Consider the following 18,482-nt stretch of genomic DNA (forward strand, 5'->3'; position numbering starts at 1 on the left):
ACTAACACACTTAACGCACTGCTTGCACAGTCCTTACGCATTCTATACATTCCTAAGACTTTAAGAGTACGTGTTATGAGAGTGATAGAAATGTGTAAGGGGTGTAATATGAATTGTTTGGGGTGTGATAGTAGTGTGATTTTTGAGTTTTCCATAGTGTGATAGTAGTATGTGAGGAGAGTGTTAAGAATGAGATAGGAGAGTGCTAGGAATGGGATAAAAGTTTGATACAAATGTAAGGAGAGTGATATGAGAGTTTTAGGAGTTGCCGTCTCGAGCAAAAAGATTAAAACACCGAGATATTGATTAAAGCCTCTATTTGAAGACTCTAAAGTTATAAACCAAAAAAACAACAACAAAACCGTTGAGGCATTCTGAAGATTTTAATAGTTTTCAAGTAAAGTTTAAACAATCAAGGAGAACATACCGCGTGCGCGGTTTTTAGTCGCAGTGTTAAGCTTTGAAAATAAACATGTTTTTATAGAAAAAAAAAAGAAAACAGTATGATAAATGCATTTATAAATCTAACAAGTATTCTCTTCCCAGCTAATTAAATATCACAATCAGCAGCAGTACTCAATCAACAGAAATACGTATCGCCATCTCGCTCGCTTATTTGTCCCTGAAGCATCATTAATTTATAAACATGGACGGATTGAAAACAATAAATAATACTAATACATCGCTGTTGTTGTTTTTTTTTTGTTTTTTTTTAATTTTGTTTCTGTCTCTAATGCAAAAACTTCAAAACATGAAGACGTTATGACGCATTGCATTTAAACATTGTGATTGTATTCTGGTGCCCAACTTGGTCCCCGGACCTCAGTACTTTGGTGGCGGAGGGTCGTTACTCACAGCAATAGCTGAAATCATGAAAAATAACATACAATAAAAATGATTAACCAGCTGTTGGTATTGTGAATCAAGACAATCCATCACCATCCAAATTATTGATATCATCATTACTGTATGATAATTTTATAACACATTTAATCGTTCAAAAGACACGACAAGGAAAAATACTCAGTGTTGCCTCTTACTCTTGTTATAAAAGAGACATACGTGTATACGCTGGGCTGAGATTAGAAACCTTAACATGACTACAGGGCGGTTGGAGGGGGGTGACGATGGGCTGAGATTGGAAACCTTCACACGACTACCGGTCGGTTGGAGGGGGTGACGATGGGCTGAGATTGGAAACCTTCACACGACTACCGGTCGGTTGGAGGGAGTGACGATGGGCTGAGATTGGAAACCTTCACACGACTACCGGGAGATTTGAGGGGGTGACGCTGGGCTAAGATTGAAAACCTTCACACGTCTACCGGGCGGTTGGAGGTGACGATGGGCTGAGATTGGAAACCTTCACACGACTACCGGTCGGTTGGAGGGAGTAACGCTGGGCTGAGATTGGAAACCTTCACATGACTACCGGGCGGTTTGAGGGGGTGACGCTGGGCTGGGATTGGAAACCTTCACACGTCTACCGGGCGGTTGGAGGTGACGATGGGCTGAGATTGGAAACCTTCACACGACTTCCGGGCTGTAGGAGGGGGTGACGCTGGACTGAGATTGGAAACCTTTACACGTCTACCGGGCGGTTGGAGGAGGTGACGATGGGCTGAGATTGGAAACCTTCACACGACTACCAGGCGTTGGGAGGAGGGGACGCTGGGCTAAGATTGAAAACCTTCACACGACTACCAGGCGGTGAGAGGGGTGACGCTTGGCTGAGATTGGAAACCTTCACACGACTACCGGGAGGTTGGAGAGAGTAACGCTGGGCTGAGATTGGACACCTTCTCATGACTACCGGACGGTTGGATGGGGTGACGCTGGGCTAAGATTGGAAACCTTCACACGACTTCCGGGCGGTTGGATGTGGTGACACTAGGCTGAGATTGGAAACCTTCACATGACTACCGGGCGGTTGGAGGGCGTGACGATGGGCTGAGATTTGAAACCTTTACACGACTACCGAGCGTTTGGAGGGGTGACGCTGGACTGAGATTGGAAACATTCACTCGACAACCGGACGGCTGGAGGGGGTGACGCTGGACTGAGATAGGAAACCTTTACACGACTTCAGGGCTGCAGGAGGGGTGACGCTGGGCTGAGATTTGAAACCTTTACACGACTACCGGGCGTTTCGAGGGGGGGGGACGCTGGACTGAGATTGGAAACCTTCACTCGACAACCGGACGGCTGGAAAGGGTGACGCTGGACTGAGATAGGAAACCTTTACACGACTTCAGGGCTGCAGGAGGGGTGACGCTGGGCTGAGATTGGAAACCTTCACACGACTACCGGGCGGTTGGAGGGGGTGACACTGGGCTAAGACTGGAAACCTTTACACGACTACCGGGCGTTTTGAGGGGGGGGGGGGGCGCTGGACTGAGATTGGAAACCTTCACTTGACAACCGGACGGCTGGAGGGGGTGACGCTGGACTGAGATAGGAAACCTTTACACGACTTCCGGGCTGCAGGAGGGATGACGCTGAGCTGAGATTGGAAACCTTCACATTACTACAGGGCGGTTGGATGGGGTGACGCTGGGCTGAGATTGGAAACCTTCACTCGACAACCGGACGGCTGGAGGGAGTGACGCTGGACTGAGATAGGAAACCTTTACACGACTACCTGGCAGTTGGAGGCTGAGGCTGGGCTGAGATTGGAAACCTTTACACGACTACTGGGCGATTGGAGGGCGTGACGCTGGACTGAGATTGGAAACCGTCACATGACTACCGGGCAGTTGGAGGGGGTGACGCTGGACTGAGATTGGAAATCTTCACACGACAACTGGGCGGTTGGAGGGGGTGACGCTGGACTGAGATTGGAAAAACTTTCACACGACAACTGGGCGTTTGTAGTGGTGACGCTGTGCTTAGATTGAAAATATACACAACTTCCGGGCGGTTGGAGGGGTGATGCTGTGTTGAGATTGGAAACATACATAAGATTACCGGGCGGACGGAGTGGGAGACGCTGTGCTGAGATTAGAAACATACATACGAGTACCGGGCGGATGGAGGGGGTGACGCTTTGCTGAGATTAGAAACATATATGAAAACTACTGGGTGGTTGGAGGAGTAATGCTGTGCTGAGATTGGAAACATATATCCAACTACCGGGCGTTGGGAGGGGATGACGCTGGGCTGCTATTAGAAACTTTCACACGACTACCGGGCGGTTTGAAAGGGTGACACTACGTTGAGTTTAGAGACGTTCATACGACTACCAAGTGGTGTTAGGATTAGACGCTGGGCTGAGATTGAAGTATACATACAACTACCGGGGGAGGGAGGGGGTGACGCTGGGCTGAGATAAGAACCTTCACACGACTTCCGGGGGATGGAGGAGGTGACGCTGGGCTGAGATAAGAACCTTCACACGACTTCCGGGGGATGGAGGAGGTGACGCTGGGCTGAGATAAGAACCTTCACACGACTTCCGGGGGATGGAGGAGGTGACGCTGGGCTGAGATAAGAACCTTCACACGACTTCCGGGGGATGGAGGAGGTGACGCTGGGCTGAGATAAGAACCTTCACACGACTTCCGGGGGAGGGAGGGGTTGACGCTAGGCTGAGATAAGAACCTTCACACGACTTCCGGGGATGGAGGAGGTGACGCTGGGCTGAGATAAGAACCTTTACACGACTTCCGGGGAAGGGAGGGGTGACGCTGGGCTGAGATTAGAACCTTCACACGACTGCCGGGGAAGGGAGGGGTGACGATGGGCTGAGGTAAGAACCTTCACACGACTTCCGGGGAAGGGAGGGGGTGACGCTGGGCTGAAATAAGAACCTTCACACGACTTCCGGGGGAGGAAGGGGTGACGCTGGGCTGAGATTAGAACCTTCACACGATTGCCGGGGTGTCGAAGGGGGTGACGCGTTGCTGAGATTGGAAACATATACAGAGCTACCGGGCGGTTGGAGAGGGTGACGCTGGGCTGAGACATAAAACTTTCTCACGACTACCGGGAGGGTTGGAGAGGGTGACTCTGTGCAGAGATTGGAAACATGCATACGACTACTGTGAGGGTTGGGGAGGTTGTGAGTTGGAAGACGTCACCTGGCGCTGAGAAAAGTTTTTCTGACTTTACACTCATTTGGTAGATGCTTCGGGTTTTCAAAATCATATTAGTCTCCTTTCAAAAACAACCTCCCTGAACATGAGCTCCCGTTATGACAATCTACACCTAGCCCAGTCAACACTACTCACTGCCCGGGTTGACGACGGTCACGTGGACGGTGCCACCCGGCCCCTGCGATGGAACCATAACGGTATTCATCTGGCCCGCTGCAGCCGCCCGATTCTCTGTAACGGAAATAACCGCAAATCATTAATTGTTTTGGTTCATGCTGTGTTAGTATTTTCATATTTAAAAGGTTTTATTCAATGCAAACTATTGAATAGCTTGAATATGCCGTACAATATAACTCAATGTTCGGTTCATACACATGCATTCAGAAGACGAAATAATAATTATTGTCGTTAATGAATTAACAGCATTGAATTAGTAACTAAACAACACAAGTTTGCAATTGCAGATATTAAAGTTAAACTGTGTAGTTCAAACGCATGTTCGCACCTGAGCCTCTATAAAGCATGGTCACTTGAGCGTTTGGTTGCGCGATGCCGATCATCGCGTGGACCGGAAGTTTCTCCCGGGGGAACCTGAGCGGCGCCCCGTAGTACGAGGCTTCAGTGCCATAGCCAACCGAGCAGCTGTCGCAGTCAACATACATGTAGAACCTGGAGAGATGGATATTGGTTGCTCGGATGTTATAAAACAATTATGACAGGGCTCCAAGAGGTTATGAATTTTACGAAATTTGTCTCCACAGTATCAATTAAAAGCCGCAAAACACCCCTTCCCACTTGATTCACCTGCTAACACTGTAACCTATATATTCACTCGAGCCCAAATATGGTTTTCCTGCGCCCTGTATATCCGACATCGGGTCACTTTCTGACCCCGTAACATATATATTCGTTCGAACCCGAATATGGTTTCCTGCGCCCCGTTTAAACCATATTGGGTCGCCTACTAGCCCCGTAACTTATAAAAAAAACTTACACATAGCAAGACGTACACCATATAAAGCCCCATCTTGGTAGGGTTTTAGGGAAATTTATATATTTAACGAATTACTAAGACAAACAGGTATCATATTCCCTGATGGTGTATGAAGTCATAGATATAACCAAGCCATAGCAAGACCCACTTCATGTATCACATATCAATACTTGAAACAAGCGATAATATGAGTTATACATTAAATAAATGACGAGTTAAGGCGGGTTGAAGTTTGGGCGTACCATGACACCATCAGAGCAAAATATAGTCCTCTTTTTTATTTCTATATTATTAGTTGTACAGACCGCCGGATAGGCATTTTCAGTCAACCATGCAAGAAAATAAGCCGCCCGAAGGATGGAATTTTAATGCCCCAAACTAAAGACTTTAACGGAATTCTTCAAAAAATATTTTAGCTCGGGTCACCTACTTGTCAGGAACCATTCCGGTCCTGGGTAGGGTGCCAAGTAACTGCTTCTTGTGAATCAGTCGGCGGCGGACGATGTCCAGACCCCAGGAGTAACTGTTGCTCCCCACAAGACTGTCCTTGGGCTTCACAAACAGAGGGGCATCGGCCGAGCCCACGCCCACACTGGCGGTGGTGCCCCGCGCCCCAGAAGGCCAGTACAGCTCGAACACGTGCTTACCACGTGACAGGGCTAGGGATAAATCATTATTAAAAATTACATTAAGCACATTGTTGGTATACACTTTGCAAGCATGTAGTTTCATTTCAGTGACAACTTTAACTTAAAGCTGCACTCTCACAGATTGAACAATTTGACAACTTTTTTTATTTTTTTTCTTGGGACGAGCGAATTTTTGCGAACATGCATGGAAACCAGTTATATAAGACTGCTGACAAAAAATTAGATCGCAGATTTTTAAATTCAAAAAAGTTCAAAAAATGATGCTTTGTGCATTTTCCTTAATCCGTTAGTAACGGTTTAAGCCATAAAACGGTAATTTCCGAATGGAAATATGAAAATCTGCAAGCTGATCTTTTGTCAGTAATCTTTAATCATTGGTTTGCCGATATTTACGCAAAATTTTGCCCTTTCCAAGACAAAAAATAAAAAAGTTGTCAAAATGTTCAATCTGTGAGAGTGCAGCTTTAAAGTGACACTCTTTTTCAAAATCAATACATACACATGTATATCAAACAAAAAATTCAGTGATAAACCTTTTAATAACTACCTCCTAAATAATGCAATTATGCAAATATTAATAACTGATAGCATAATTGTAACCATGTATTTAATAGCAGCAAGCGCAAAAATAGTAAATGATTGGTGTATGCTAAAAGATTCTATCGTTTCATAATGTAGAAATACCGTGTTTTCTGCACCTTTCTTTCAAGTTAAACTCGGTATCCCTTATTAATACCATTTGTTTCGATATTTTGTCATCCTTTTTGGTATATAATAACAATTGTAACAATTGTGGTAAATCTTATTTGGGAGTAAGAGTGCATCTTTAACGCATCTGTGTCGGTATTTTTTCGTATAGATAAAGAGTCAGACGAAACCGTAACAGCGACACCGTTTTAAATTTACATACAATTTCACGATATTAATGACTTAACAAACAGTTTACTTTGAAAGAAAAGCAGACAACGGCAAACATAATGAACTTTTATATAAAACATATCTCACCTGCACCCCACTTGGCGCCGTCCGTCTCGAAGGCGCCTTTCCGATGGCGGAAGACACAGTTCGGGTTGATAATGTTCAGGCCGTCAGAGCAGCCTGTGATCCCCGTGTCCAGGGCGGGGTCCGGGCTTACAGTGTACACCCACTGGGGTAGAGGCTCACCTGTGGGGTTGGGGCAAAAATATATTTATGTATACGTATTGTAACATGAGCAGCCCGTTATCCCCGTACCAACGGACTTGTCCGGACTCACACTGTCCACCCACGAAGGGAGCTGCCAACTCGGTGGGGCTTGGAAAGCATGGCAGGACTAAGTATAACTTATTTAAAATATACCACGCTATTATTTGAACGTCCTTAAATATATGCATTCTGCAGGGTATCATCTGTACATCAAACTGGATAGACGATCAACTATTTATTTGGGACGATCATGTATGGTCACTTATTCATATTTAATGAAAAGTACGCTACAACATCCACTTGGACGGCGGCTTACCAGTTGGGATGGAAACAAAATGCGATATAACTTATTCGTCCACGTTTAGAACATGGTTTTCACACGCGTTAATGAACTTAAAGTGACACTCTTATTCAAAATCAATACGTAAACACGTATAACAAACATAAATTTAGAGTGATACATCTTAAACTACATACTGAATATGCATTTATGGAAAATATTAATTACCTATAACAAATTAAATTCAGTGTCCTTCATAAGAACCATTTTTGGTGTATCAAAACCATAGTATTAATTTGTTAATATGTGGCTTAATAAGTTCCAAAACGTTTGCCAAATATATATGCGTTTCTAAAAGAAATGTGGGTGTCGGAGTTTGTTTTATTTGAGTCTACGCCTCCAATGCTTACACTTTTTTTAATTCATGGTATACATTTGTTTGTTCGCCCGCCCGCTTCAACTTTTCTTTTTTTCTTTTTTCTTTTTTCATCTAAGTCACCTTTTACTTGGAGTATCTAACACTTTATATGGATATATTGACTTTACTTTCAGTTTAAATATCCATTTGAAATATTACCTTCAATACCGCAAATTACCTACTGTCAACAGAAAATTCCTCAAGATATCGATTTAACATTATTCCTCATTTATAAAAATACATTCATACCAAGATGAGCTTTATTGACACAACGTTATTTAGTGAGACAATGGTTGAACTCTTTTTGAGCAACTGGGATCACAGTACAATCGAAACCATTTGGCTCGAACTCCCAAGGACCGGCGATTATACATCGAGCCTCGGAAAATTCGACCCAAGCGGGATTGTTTACCTTCAGTATAAGGAAACGGACCGATACATCTAGTTCGAGCCAACAAGAAATCTGAGTCAAGCGAAATCGAGCCAACGGGGTTCGACTGCATAATAAAATTATACTATTTTTCAAAATATTCGACGTTTAATTTTTATATTGTCCAACGTTTGATTTTCTGGACTTATAGGTTAAACCGTGAACAGGTCGGTGTAACTTTATACTTTGTCGAATCGTGTCATGTGAGTAATAAGTATACTTTGACCAAACACTTTAAAGGAAATTTGCATTAAAACTATTGCTATAGGAAGAACAAGAGAAAACCCATCTTGTTTCAAGCCACAAGAGTCAGACCGTTGATAATTGGTATGTAGTATCATATGATGGCCCTTTACAAAGTTTGTTCAAATTATGCACCTGACCACGCCCCCGGGCTCACAAGATTCATGTAGACTTATATAGGATGAATATTTTCGTTGAGGGATAAATAAATACTCATGTTAAAGACCATGTCAAAAAAAAAATCAAGCATTCTTTACAAACCGCTCCATTCATATTGCTTCATTTACAGTTTCAGTGGTAGAAGTGAAACATAAAAAACGGCTACAGGTTAATAAGGCGGGGCTTTGTAAGTAACAAAAAAAAATTTGAACCATTATGTGCGCTATGATTTATTTGGAGGTCTATATGAAAATGAATCGTTCGTCTGATTGCGTCAGACTTGACAGATTAATTTCCATTTAGACCTTTAAATAAATAATTACTTTTACGTGCATGCCCAGTATTCATCAATGAATGGATAATCACGAACTTCTAATAGTGAACACATTTTCAAGTGTTATGACGATATACTGTAGTCAAATAACACTTTACAATAAATCAGTTCAACATATTTGCGGTAAGGGAACATGGCCAAAAATCCAAACGTATGTTAAAAACTTTTATGTGAGTCTGGCCGCGCCAAAGGTTTGCTTAAGCGCTAAACCAGCCCTGCGTTCAGTAAAGATGTTTGCGGCGAACGTTTGCTGTTTGGTTTCCCGCTTAACTTTTATGCGCTGCGTTGCAACAGGGATACAAAACAGAACGTTTGCGAGCGTTTTGTAAACGCTCGCCTTACTGAACGCACTGATGTTCGCGGAAAACGCTCGCCCTACTGAACGCAAGGCAGGCATGCGTCCAAGCATGACTGTAACCTGTATTTAAGGTGTATGATGTTTATTGTGAATGCCTAGCATACTCATAATATTTTAATACGATTTGAAATGGTTTTACGAGTAGAGATACTATTAACACATTATACCGAAACAAAACGAACAAACTATTGCAAATAAAGGTTATACAATACTATTACCACTGGCTCGATGAAGCAACAATCTTATGTGTACTTCGGATACCTTAAAGCTGCACTCTCACAGATTGACCGTTTTGACTTTTTGTTTAATGTTTGTCTTCGAATCAGCTGATTTTGGCACCAATGCCTTCAACTCAGTCATCTAAGACAACTCATTAAAGAACAGAACTCAATATTTAGAAAACTGCCGAAAAACTCATTAGTAACGCTTTTAGCCATAAAAGATCAATTTTCGATTTGATCTTTTGTTAGCAGTCTCATATCACTGATTTCAATCTGTGAGAGTGCAGCTTTTGAATGCCATTGGGCGTGAATGGACTCTTGATTCAATTTCTATACATACCTGGATTGACCGATCCACCCGCGCACAACGCGAGCATGGTTACCATGGCAATGAGGAGAACAACGGCGCCCAGAGCCTCGTATCCAGTCACGGCGGAATCCAGCGCATCATCGGACCGCGAGAGGCTGCATAAGTCATAATTTTGAGATACTAGCTAAGAAATGCGTGATACATTATACTAGTTGATCCGGTTTGTACCGGTTGTCCGGTAATCGCAGTGGTTAGCGCACTCACTCCTATCCAAGGAGTGCCGAGTTCGATGCCCCGCCTGGGCGCATGTGAGTTTGTGTTTGATGGTCACTACACCGGATCAGTGGGTTTCCTCCGGGTACTCCGGTTTCCCCCAGAACACAAGACCACACTCTCGCGTTACATGGTGCCAACGAGAGTGATAAACATAATGTTGTAATTAAATGCTTTAGAATCGTTGTAAAATTTAAACAAAAGCGTACGTCAGAGAGGTTTGAATGGTATTGGCAGTAAGGTTGTCTGCTTATCGCAGTGGTTAGCGCACATGCTCCTCACCTCGACTCGGGTTCAATTCCCGGCCTGGGCGCATGTGAGTTTGGTTTGTGGTCACCAAGCCGGACAAGTGAATTCCCCCCACAACACAAGACCACACTCTCGAGTAAAATCATGCCAACGAGATTGATTAATATAATGTTGTAATAATGCACTAGTCATTTGTAACCACGGCCCCCAGGTCCGGGGAATAGCGGGGACTTTGACTTTCGGTCCAGCCAAGCCCGGGCAAAGTCTCCGCCCTGCGGGGACAATCTGCTGGTAAAACCCCCGACAAATGCCCCCGCACCCAAGGGACCCTAGATAAGGCCAATTTCCCGCTAAATTTGGCGTGAAGACAAAACCAACGCAGTCACCCGGCACTGCGGGGCCGCCTGAAAAGTAAAAACACGGCCCATTTCCCCGGCTATCCCCGGTATACCCCCGGACCCCCGGACCTGGGGGGGGGGCGTGGTTACAATTGACTGGTGCAAACTTGTTTTACAATCGTTATACACTAAAAAAGCTAGAAGGTTCATTTTCGATTCGTATCTTTATTAAATATGTAAAGTGTGGAGCATACGAGGAGTAATTCAAAATAAACAGGTCTGTTCTAACCTGTGGCTACGTGACAATATAAGAACTAAAGTGTAACTACTCAGACTTTTGACCTTCACAATCTACTTCAAGCTTACAAAATACAGCTCTTAAGTTGCCAAATGACTATACTTATCCCTCAAAACGTATAGACTGGTTATTTCTTAAATTATACCAATGTTAATGATATAAATGATAAAAGGAGCAAAAATCACATACCATTCAGCGCCTACAAAAAATACAAAGAACACATTGTTAGACAGTTGATGTTGGTTGCGTATCTAATGCGCTGATAATATTGTTTTCAAACGGTGGCTTATCACCACAACAGAATGGTTTGAAAAAAGGTATTCTTAAGTATTCTATTTAATCAAATTTTACATTGCAATATTACCATGTCCGTTATTATTTTTTTTTTTGAATTTTCAACATGATCAGCGGTCGTATATTATACATGTATTTCGGGTCATTAAGTGAGCTTTTAGGGCGATTTGGGAAACAGGGTGTTTAAGATCCGTGTTAATATCATTATATTTATCATTATCAAACAATACTTCAATTTAAAGAATAAAAGAGAGAAAAAATCGAGCTATTGCAATTCAATTCAATTTCAATTCAATAAATATCTTGTAAAGTTAGACAACAAATACTGTTAATTGCAATCTTTGTCCCTTCCAACGGGAAAAATGATTAGTCGATGATAGGTCCTATTTTTAGTGAATTTATTCGTTATTCGAAATAAGTTTACATGCTCATAGAATTTAAAATCCCATGCAAAACGACACTAGAATCTTACTTAGTAACCCGACAGACATAGCATACGTGGTGCCCCTCCCACCTGATGATGATGATGATGATGATGATGATGATGATGATGATGATGATGGTGATGATGATGATGGTGATGCTGATGCTGATGATGATGATGAGATGATGATGATGATGATGATGATGGTGATGATGATTGATGATGATGATGATGATGGTGATGATTGATGATTGGTGACTAATGAATGAATGATGATGATGATGATGATGATGATGATGATGATGATGATGATGATGATGATGATGATGATGATGATGATGATAACCTGCTAAAACATGCTTACAATTCTTAATCCTATGTTTTGAACATCACTTTAATGATTGTTCTTAAGGCAGGCGTGGTAACCATTCCTTTCAAAACGAAAGTAACTAATCAAATCTACTTTATATTCAATTATATGTTCAAACATTGTTTAATGTGAATCACCTACTTACCACAAATATACGAGAGGAAAACTAGCAATCCAACCCACGTAACCATCTTGTTTGAAATCCGTTAATTAAAAATGGTTATCGTTTTTAAAAAAAAATGATCACAAGATTTATCAATTCTTCATGAGTACCGTGGTTTGTTTACATCCGTAACCACGTCTCTCATAAAAGCAGGCGGAATATTGATCTATAATTGAAGCGTGTATGGCGGCCATACACTAGTTTTCTGATGAAGCGGGAAGTATAGTGTAGTTTGTCAATCGGGTATAACAGAATGCTGATTGATCTAATAAGAATGAAGTATTCACGCAGTAAGACGCATGACACTGTACGTATTAGACAACTAGCAAACGGTGCAAAAGTATCAACTAATACAGGCTATATATCATACAGTTTATTTATCTTTTTTCAGTACAAAACAGAAAATAAAACTCGTTAAGCTGTTATTGCTTTCTAATGTAGTTCATCATCTTCAATTTATTTTCCAATTTAGCTAAGTAGCTTGGACACCATATAAGTATATATCAAACATGCATATCGGGTCATTCAGTGAGCTTTTAAGGCGATTTGAGAAACAGGGTGTTTAAAAACCGTGGTAATATCGTTTTATTTAACATTATCAAACAAATTGTTAGTTTAAAGCTGAACTAATAAACATGAAGTATTAACGCAGTAAGATGTATGACCACAGGTGTCCGTCACATAGCTTGATCACTAAAATATGGTGACGGATACCTGTGTGTATGGCATTTAAAAACTATCATACAATACTAACACATCACATTACAATATTTGCATAAACTGACACTACTCGATCCCGTGTGTAGGTGCTCGACTATCCACAAAAGGGTCAGCTATTCGATGCCCTATTTAGTGACCTTTCAAAATGAACTCCCTACTGTATCTTTCTTCCCAGGAAACGGACACATTCGTTATTATTGTATGCTTTATTATTTAATTCCATCGATGTAAGGAAATGTGTCAAAAATGATATTTCTTTAAAGAAAAAAAGAAGAAAAACTTGTAGAGCGTATAAAATGGGAAAATAATAGAGGCGATATATTATACAATTTATTATATTTTTTTAAGGACAAGAGCCTTTCTAAAATAGAAAATAAAACATAACACAAGCACAATAATCTCTTAAGAACATTTTGTAAGTATACAGTATAAATACATAAAAACGATTAAAATAGTATAAGACAGAAAGGAATCGCAGAGCAAAGTAGCTGCTAAGAAGAGAACCCACTCAACTGTTTTACTAAGGATAATGCATTATTAATTTATTAATGATAGTTTACTGTATTGCTAAACCACATAAGAGCATAACATAGGTGTGTGAAATAAATAATTAAATAAATTCTCCATAACCGATTTCATCATAAGTGTCTGGATGTCTAACACATAAAGCTATGATTTAAAACATGTTCCCGACATAATGCTATGCATTGCATTGTAGAATAAATAAAAGTGAAACGCTAATCTGCTCATTTCGTACAGTTTTGTAATATCTATTATCAATCATAATACGATGTATGTATATACTATGAATATCACCACGTGATTTGGAAATAATGGTAAGTTGAGTTGAGTTGAGATGAGTTGAGTTGAGTTGAGTTGAGCCCTAAATTATATATTAGTTTTAAATGGATATCATAAGATTCATTAATGAATGTGATACAACTCATAGGAAGATGAAACCACATAATTCGCATAAAGTTGTAAATAATCATCACGTTCGCTGTACAAGCTTCATTCTCACGGATTCGCCGTTTTGACTATTTGTTTTTATTATTTTGTCTTGGAATGAGCCATTTTTTGCGTATGTATCAGCAAACCAGTGATATAAGACTGCTGATAAAAGATCAGATCACAGATTTCCATATTTCCATTCGAAAATTTATGTTTTATGTCTAAACGCGTTACTAACGATTTAAGAAAAATGCATAAAACATCAATTTTTGAACGTAAATATGAAAATCTGCGATCTGATTTTTGTCAGCAGTCTAATATCACCGGTTTCCATGCATTTTCGCATAATTGCTCGTTCCAAGACAAAGCATAAAAAGGTTGTCAAAACATTCAATCTGTGAGCGTGCAGTTTCAATTAGTTAAGATAAATTTCTGAATTTTGTTACTTGTTAAATCTTCAAAACTCTTGAATAGTCATTTAGTTATATTGTAATTCTTGCTGGATCTTGGTTCAATTTTATGACATCACTTCCGCTTGACCTGGATTCAATTTGATTACGTCACTTCCGCTCATCATGATTAATACTCTGCCTTTTCTGGTACTTTCATTGCTGGAATAAAAATATATACATTTTCCCTTTACAGTGATAGTAATTCAATGAATATACATGTTAAAGTAAATGTCATAGGTAGAAAATATTTACTTATGTCATAAGGTTTATATACAATAAGCCGATTGCTCATAATTGTGTTAGAGTTAACAACGGCATTAACGCCATCGCTGTTAACTTTTAAACCTGAACTACTTCAATATTAACAATTACAGCTGAAACATTTGACTCAAGTTTTGTTAGAATTACAGCAAATTAAAGGTTATCTATTTAACGATTTGAACTATGACGTCGACAACGTTGTTAACTTAACCAAAGTTCTGAACAATTGGCTTAATACGTTTTAAATGACTTTCGGTTGTAACCTAATTAAAATCATTAATAATTGCGGTATTGATGGTTTGGTTCAAATTAGACATTCTATTTTTATAACACTTTTGTATTTCTGATGTTTGTTGCTACAATGAATAACGTTAAGTCAATGTTATCTATTAAAAGGTGACGTCACATGTGTACTCACGTTCGGTCTGCTCGTACGGAGGTGGAAGCTCATTTGCAGGAATTCTCGTCTGTACAACACCTGACATGGCGGCGCGATTTTCTGGAAAACGACAACAACCATCATGTAATATGTTCATAAATATCACCTTCAATCTGACAGGAATTTCCATTTTAACAAATACATGTACCTGGCTCCACTTCCCTGACAAATCTTAATCATAATTTACTAAAGTGACACTCTTATTCACAATCAATACATACACATGTATAACAAACATACATGTTGACTGATAAACCTTTAACTACTTACTGAATAATGCATTTATGGAAAATATTAGTTACTTATAACAAGATTGTAGCCGTGTTTTTAATAGCTGAAAACGCAACAATATTAAATGATTAGTGATAGCTAAAAGATTTACTGTAGTCAACTATCGTTTCAAAAGGTAGAAATACCGTGTTTTTTGCATCTTTCTATCAAAATAAACTCTGTATCCTTCATAAAAACTTTTGTTTTCGATATGTTTTAATCCTTTTTGATATATTAAAACATTTCTTGGACTATTAATTGTGGTAAATCTTAAAGTATCTTTTTTGTTTAGCCAATTTAACAATTAATGTGGTTGGTTTTGCAAAATAAAAACAAGTTAAACGTGATAATGGTGCACATAACTTTCTCAAAGCGTCTCATATTGCCTAAACGTGAGAAAATAACATAAATTATGCCTAAACAGAATTAGTGTGCTTAGTTTGATCTTGTTAAAAGGGACTTCAGAATGTTCAAGAAATTACTTTCTAGAGTACATATACTTTGTGTTTCGCGATTAAGATATCTATTGGCAATCAATTCATAAAGAAACATGAACTCGTACTTTAAGAGACCTATTAGAGACTAATTTCAACCATTTTAAACAAGAGATACAATAACGTATATGCTCAAAAACCTTCACGGGGTATGTGTTTAAATGTATAGGGTTTGAGTGTATTGAGTGATTTCTTCGTGAATAAGTAACCTTAAAAAGCGGAGCAGTTAAAGCAATTTATTTAATCATAAGTCATAGGCGTATATAGCCCTCTATTCATGTGGATTCATAATTGTGCTACGGGGGTTTGGGGACATGCCCCCTTGGACAATTTTGAAAACCATGGAGCAATCTCGGCGTTCTAAGGTGCATTATTTATTACCGGAAAATGGACAGTTTTGGGATCAGGGAGTTAAGTACGCATACTGCAACTTTGGTGTTTTTTTGTCAGAATCATGTGGATTCAGCCGCGTACTCGCATATAGGCAGCTACGCGACTGTATAATGATCGTCTTCAGCAATAAGTAACGATTCTTCACAAATATCAAAATAAATGTTTGAAAACTCTAGCGCCCCTGGTTGGCTGACAATGTAGGGCAAACATTAATACAACTATGAGTTTACCTGATCCTAAATATCTCATGGACACCTGGCCGCTGGGTTGTGCGATGCCGATCATTGCGAACACCGGAAGTGCAGTCCTCTCGAAACGGATGGGGGATCCGTAGAAGACGCCGTCCGTCCCGTACCCCACCGTACAGCTATCACAGTCCACGTACATGTAGAACCTGGCGTTATACAAAATTTAATACACTTTATTAACTTTCCAAATATTTATTTAGTTGAATAAAAAAAAATTCTGCTTATACTGTATATTAACAAAACAGTGTCAATAACAATTTAACTTGATTTGATATTTTTGACAATCAACGTATACGATCCTGAGTGTTTAAATTTCTTACTTTGGCATTTTTTTTATCAATGTTTGATCGTAATCTGCCTATTAACGATTCAAACATCGGTACCATGGCTCTTTTATTTGACCGAATACTTTAACTTTGTCCGAATTTACGAATCTAACAATTATGTTTATTCCACAGGCTCCTTAATAAAAATAATGATTTTGATACAAAAATGCAGCAACCTGAACTTGGCTGCTTGTGATGACATAGCCAGAAATACTGCTTAAGTATTGTTTCACTCCCATAATGGTGTGAATAATGGTTTTGGATTCCAACTCTCGCAAATGAGGTTTTGGGTTCGATTTACACATGGGATACTTTCTCATAGTCTCTCTAAATGGACACGAGTACTGGTTTCTTACCAGCAAGCAGACTCTAAGAGTGATTATATTACCTTTCAGCTTTCGTCACAATCGAGCGAAAAAAAATACAAACTTAATCTTACTATTAACAAAGGAAAATGATTTATTATATATCTTTAATATACAGTCAAATCCCGTTGGCTCGAAATCGCTTGGCTCAAATTCCTCGATGGCTCGAATTGGATGATGTAAATGGCCGATTTCTTTATACTGATTGTAATCATTTCCGCTTGGCTCGAATATTCCGAGCCTCGATGTATTTTCGCCGGTCCCTGGGAGATCGAGCCAACGGGGTTCCACTGTATTTGCGTTAAATGCAGGTACATACTTGTCTGGGGCCATGCCTTTGTTGGCCATATTTTCAGTTTTTTCTCCATTGTGGACGCACATTTTCCTGGCCAGATCGTAACCCCACGAAAACCTGTTAGCCCCTACTAGCGAGTCCTTGGGCTTTAAGTACAGAGGGGCATCATCCGACCCCACACCGACCGTCGCGTGAGTACCCCGGTGGACCTGTTGCCAGAAAATCTCAAACACGTGTTTCCCCTTCGCCAACGCTGAAATTATGCACAAGAATGACTTGAAAGCGACCCGATTGCCGAAATACGCATTAAAAGAGCCGCCTGGTACATGTTATATCAATTTTAGTGGTTGTGTTTAAAACAATAAGCGGATATGGGGGAATAAACGACAAGAAAGTGTTCATATACGTTAAGTATTAGAAACAATGCACCAGTGAGAGATAAACGGATCCAGGACATACGATATGATTTGCTTAATCTCTTAATCATAAAAAAAGAAAACAAAACATCTACGTGCGCCCCATCTAGCTCCGTCGGTCTCGTGACTCCCCTTTCGATGTCTGAGAACGTTGTTCGGGTCCACGATGTTAAGTCCGTCCGAACAGCCCATGATTCCAGTGTCCAGGGTCGGGTCAGGACTGATAGTGTATGCCCACTGTGGCATTGGAGTGGCTGAAATTAATGAGTTTTGTTATTTCATGTTTCATACCATAGCCAACTAATTTCATTGAAAACACGTGTTCTGTCAGATTTGCAACAGTGATGCAAGAACATATTAGCTATGAAAGGTTTAACTGTCGCCATGAATGACTATTTATCTTTTATTCACGTCAAGATTAAGATTTAAACAATAAATGAAGATTCGTATATGTATAAACGTATGTATGCAGCAGAAATGTGGGGATTGTCATTAAACGACGCAATGGAGCGAACTCATCGATACTTATCAAAACACAATACAATTTACCGTCTCTGTTCGCGGGGTTGCTAGGTGGGGGAGGGGGAGGGTTCTGGTTTACTACTGCAACCGTTATGACGTCGCCGCTATTGCCTGTCGCCCCCTTGCTTCCTGTGCCGCCTCGATTTTCTGTAATAATAATTTATGCTTATAATAATAATAATAAGAAGAAGAAGAAGAAGAAGAAGAAGAAGAAGAAGAAGAAGAAGAAGAAGAAGAAGAAGAAG

At 40.2% G+C, this 18,482-nt stretch overlaps 1 protein-coding gene and 1 long non-coding RNA gene across 2 annotated transcripts; both read right to left on the minus strand.

Moving 5' to 3' along the window:
* Window positions 1-364: 364 nt before the first annotated feature.
* On the minus strand, window positions 365-12,303 carry LOC128210410 (protein gustavus-like). The gene is made up of 8 exons (XM_052914756.1): window positions 12,068-12,303; window positions 11,024-11,033; window positions 9,707-9,831; window positions 6,744-6,902; window positions 5,519-5,747; window positions 4,600-4,763; window positions 4,230-4,325; window positions 365-863 (listed from the first exon to the last, which is right to left on the minus strand). Exons 1-8 carry the CDS (start codon window positions 12,111-12,113, stop codon window positions 823-825), a joined length of 870 nt encoding a protein of 289 aa, XP_052770716.1. The 5' UTR covers window positions 12,114-12,303; the 3' UTR covers window positions 365-822.
* A 232-nt stretch (window positions 12,304-12,535) lies between these two features.
* LOC128212366 (uncharacterized) lies at window positions 12,536-15,232 on the minus strand. The gene is made up of 3 exons (XR_008257440.1): window positions 15,179-15,232; window positions 14,888-14,968; window positions 12,536-14,367 (listed from the first exon to the last, which is right to left on the minus strand). It is a non-coding gene; the product is annotated as an uncharacterized LOC128212366 (long non-coding RNA).
* Between the last annotated feature and the right edge of the window lie 3,250 nt (window positions 15,233-18,482).

The sequence above is a fragment of the Mya arenaria genome, chromosome 12, assembly GCF_026914265.1.
Source record: "Mya arenaria isolate MELC-2E11 chromosome 12, ASM2691426v1".
In the NCBI taxonomy this organism is placed as follows: domain Eukaryota; kingdom Metazoa; phylum Mollusca; class Bivalvia; order Myida; family Myidae; genus Mya; species Mya arenaria.

What these genes read in the sequence shown, in the direction of transcription:
- LOC128210410 (XM_052914756.1), bottom strand. Translation starts at nt 12,113, where the DNA reads ATGGTTACGTGGGTTGGATTGCTAGTTTTCCTCTCGTATATTTGTG. An exon ending in GGGTGGATCGGTCAATCCAG is followed by an intron (nt 6,903 to 9,706) that starts GTATGTATAGAA and finishes CCAACCCCACAG; the next exon opens with GTGAGCCTCTACCCCAGTGG. An exon ending in CGGCGCCAAGTGGGGTGCAG is followed by an intron (nt 5,748 to 6,743) that starts GTGAGATATGTT and finishes ATTTATCCCTAG; the next exon opens with CCCTGTCACGTGGTAAGCAC.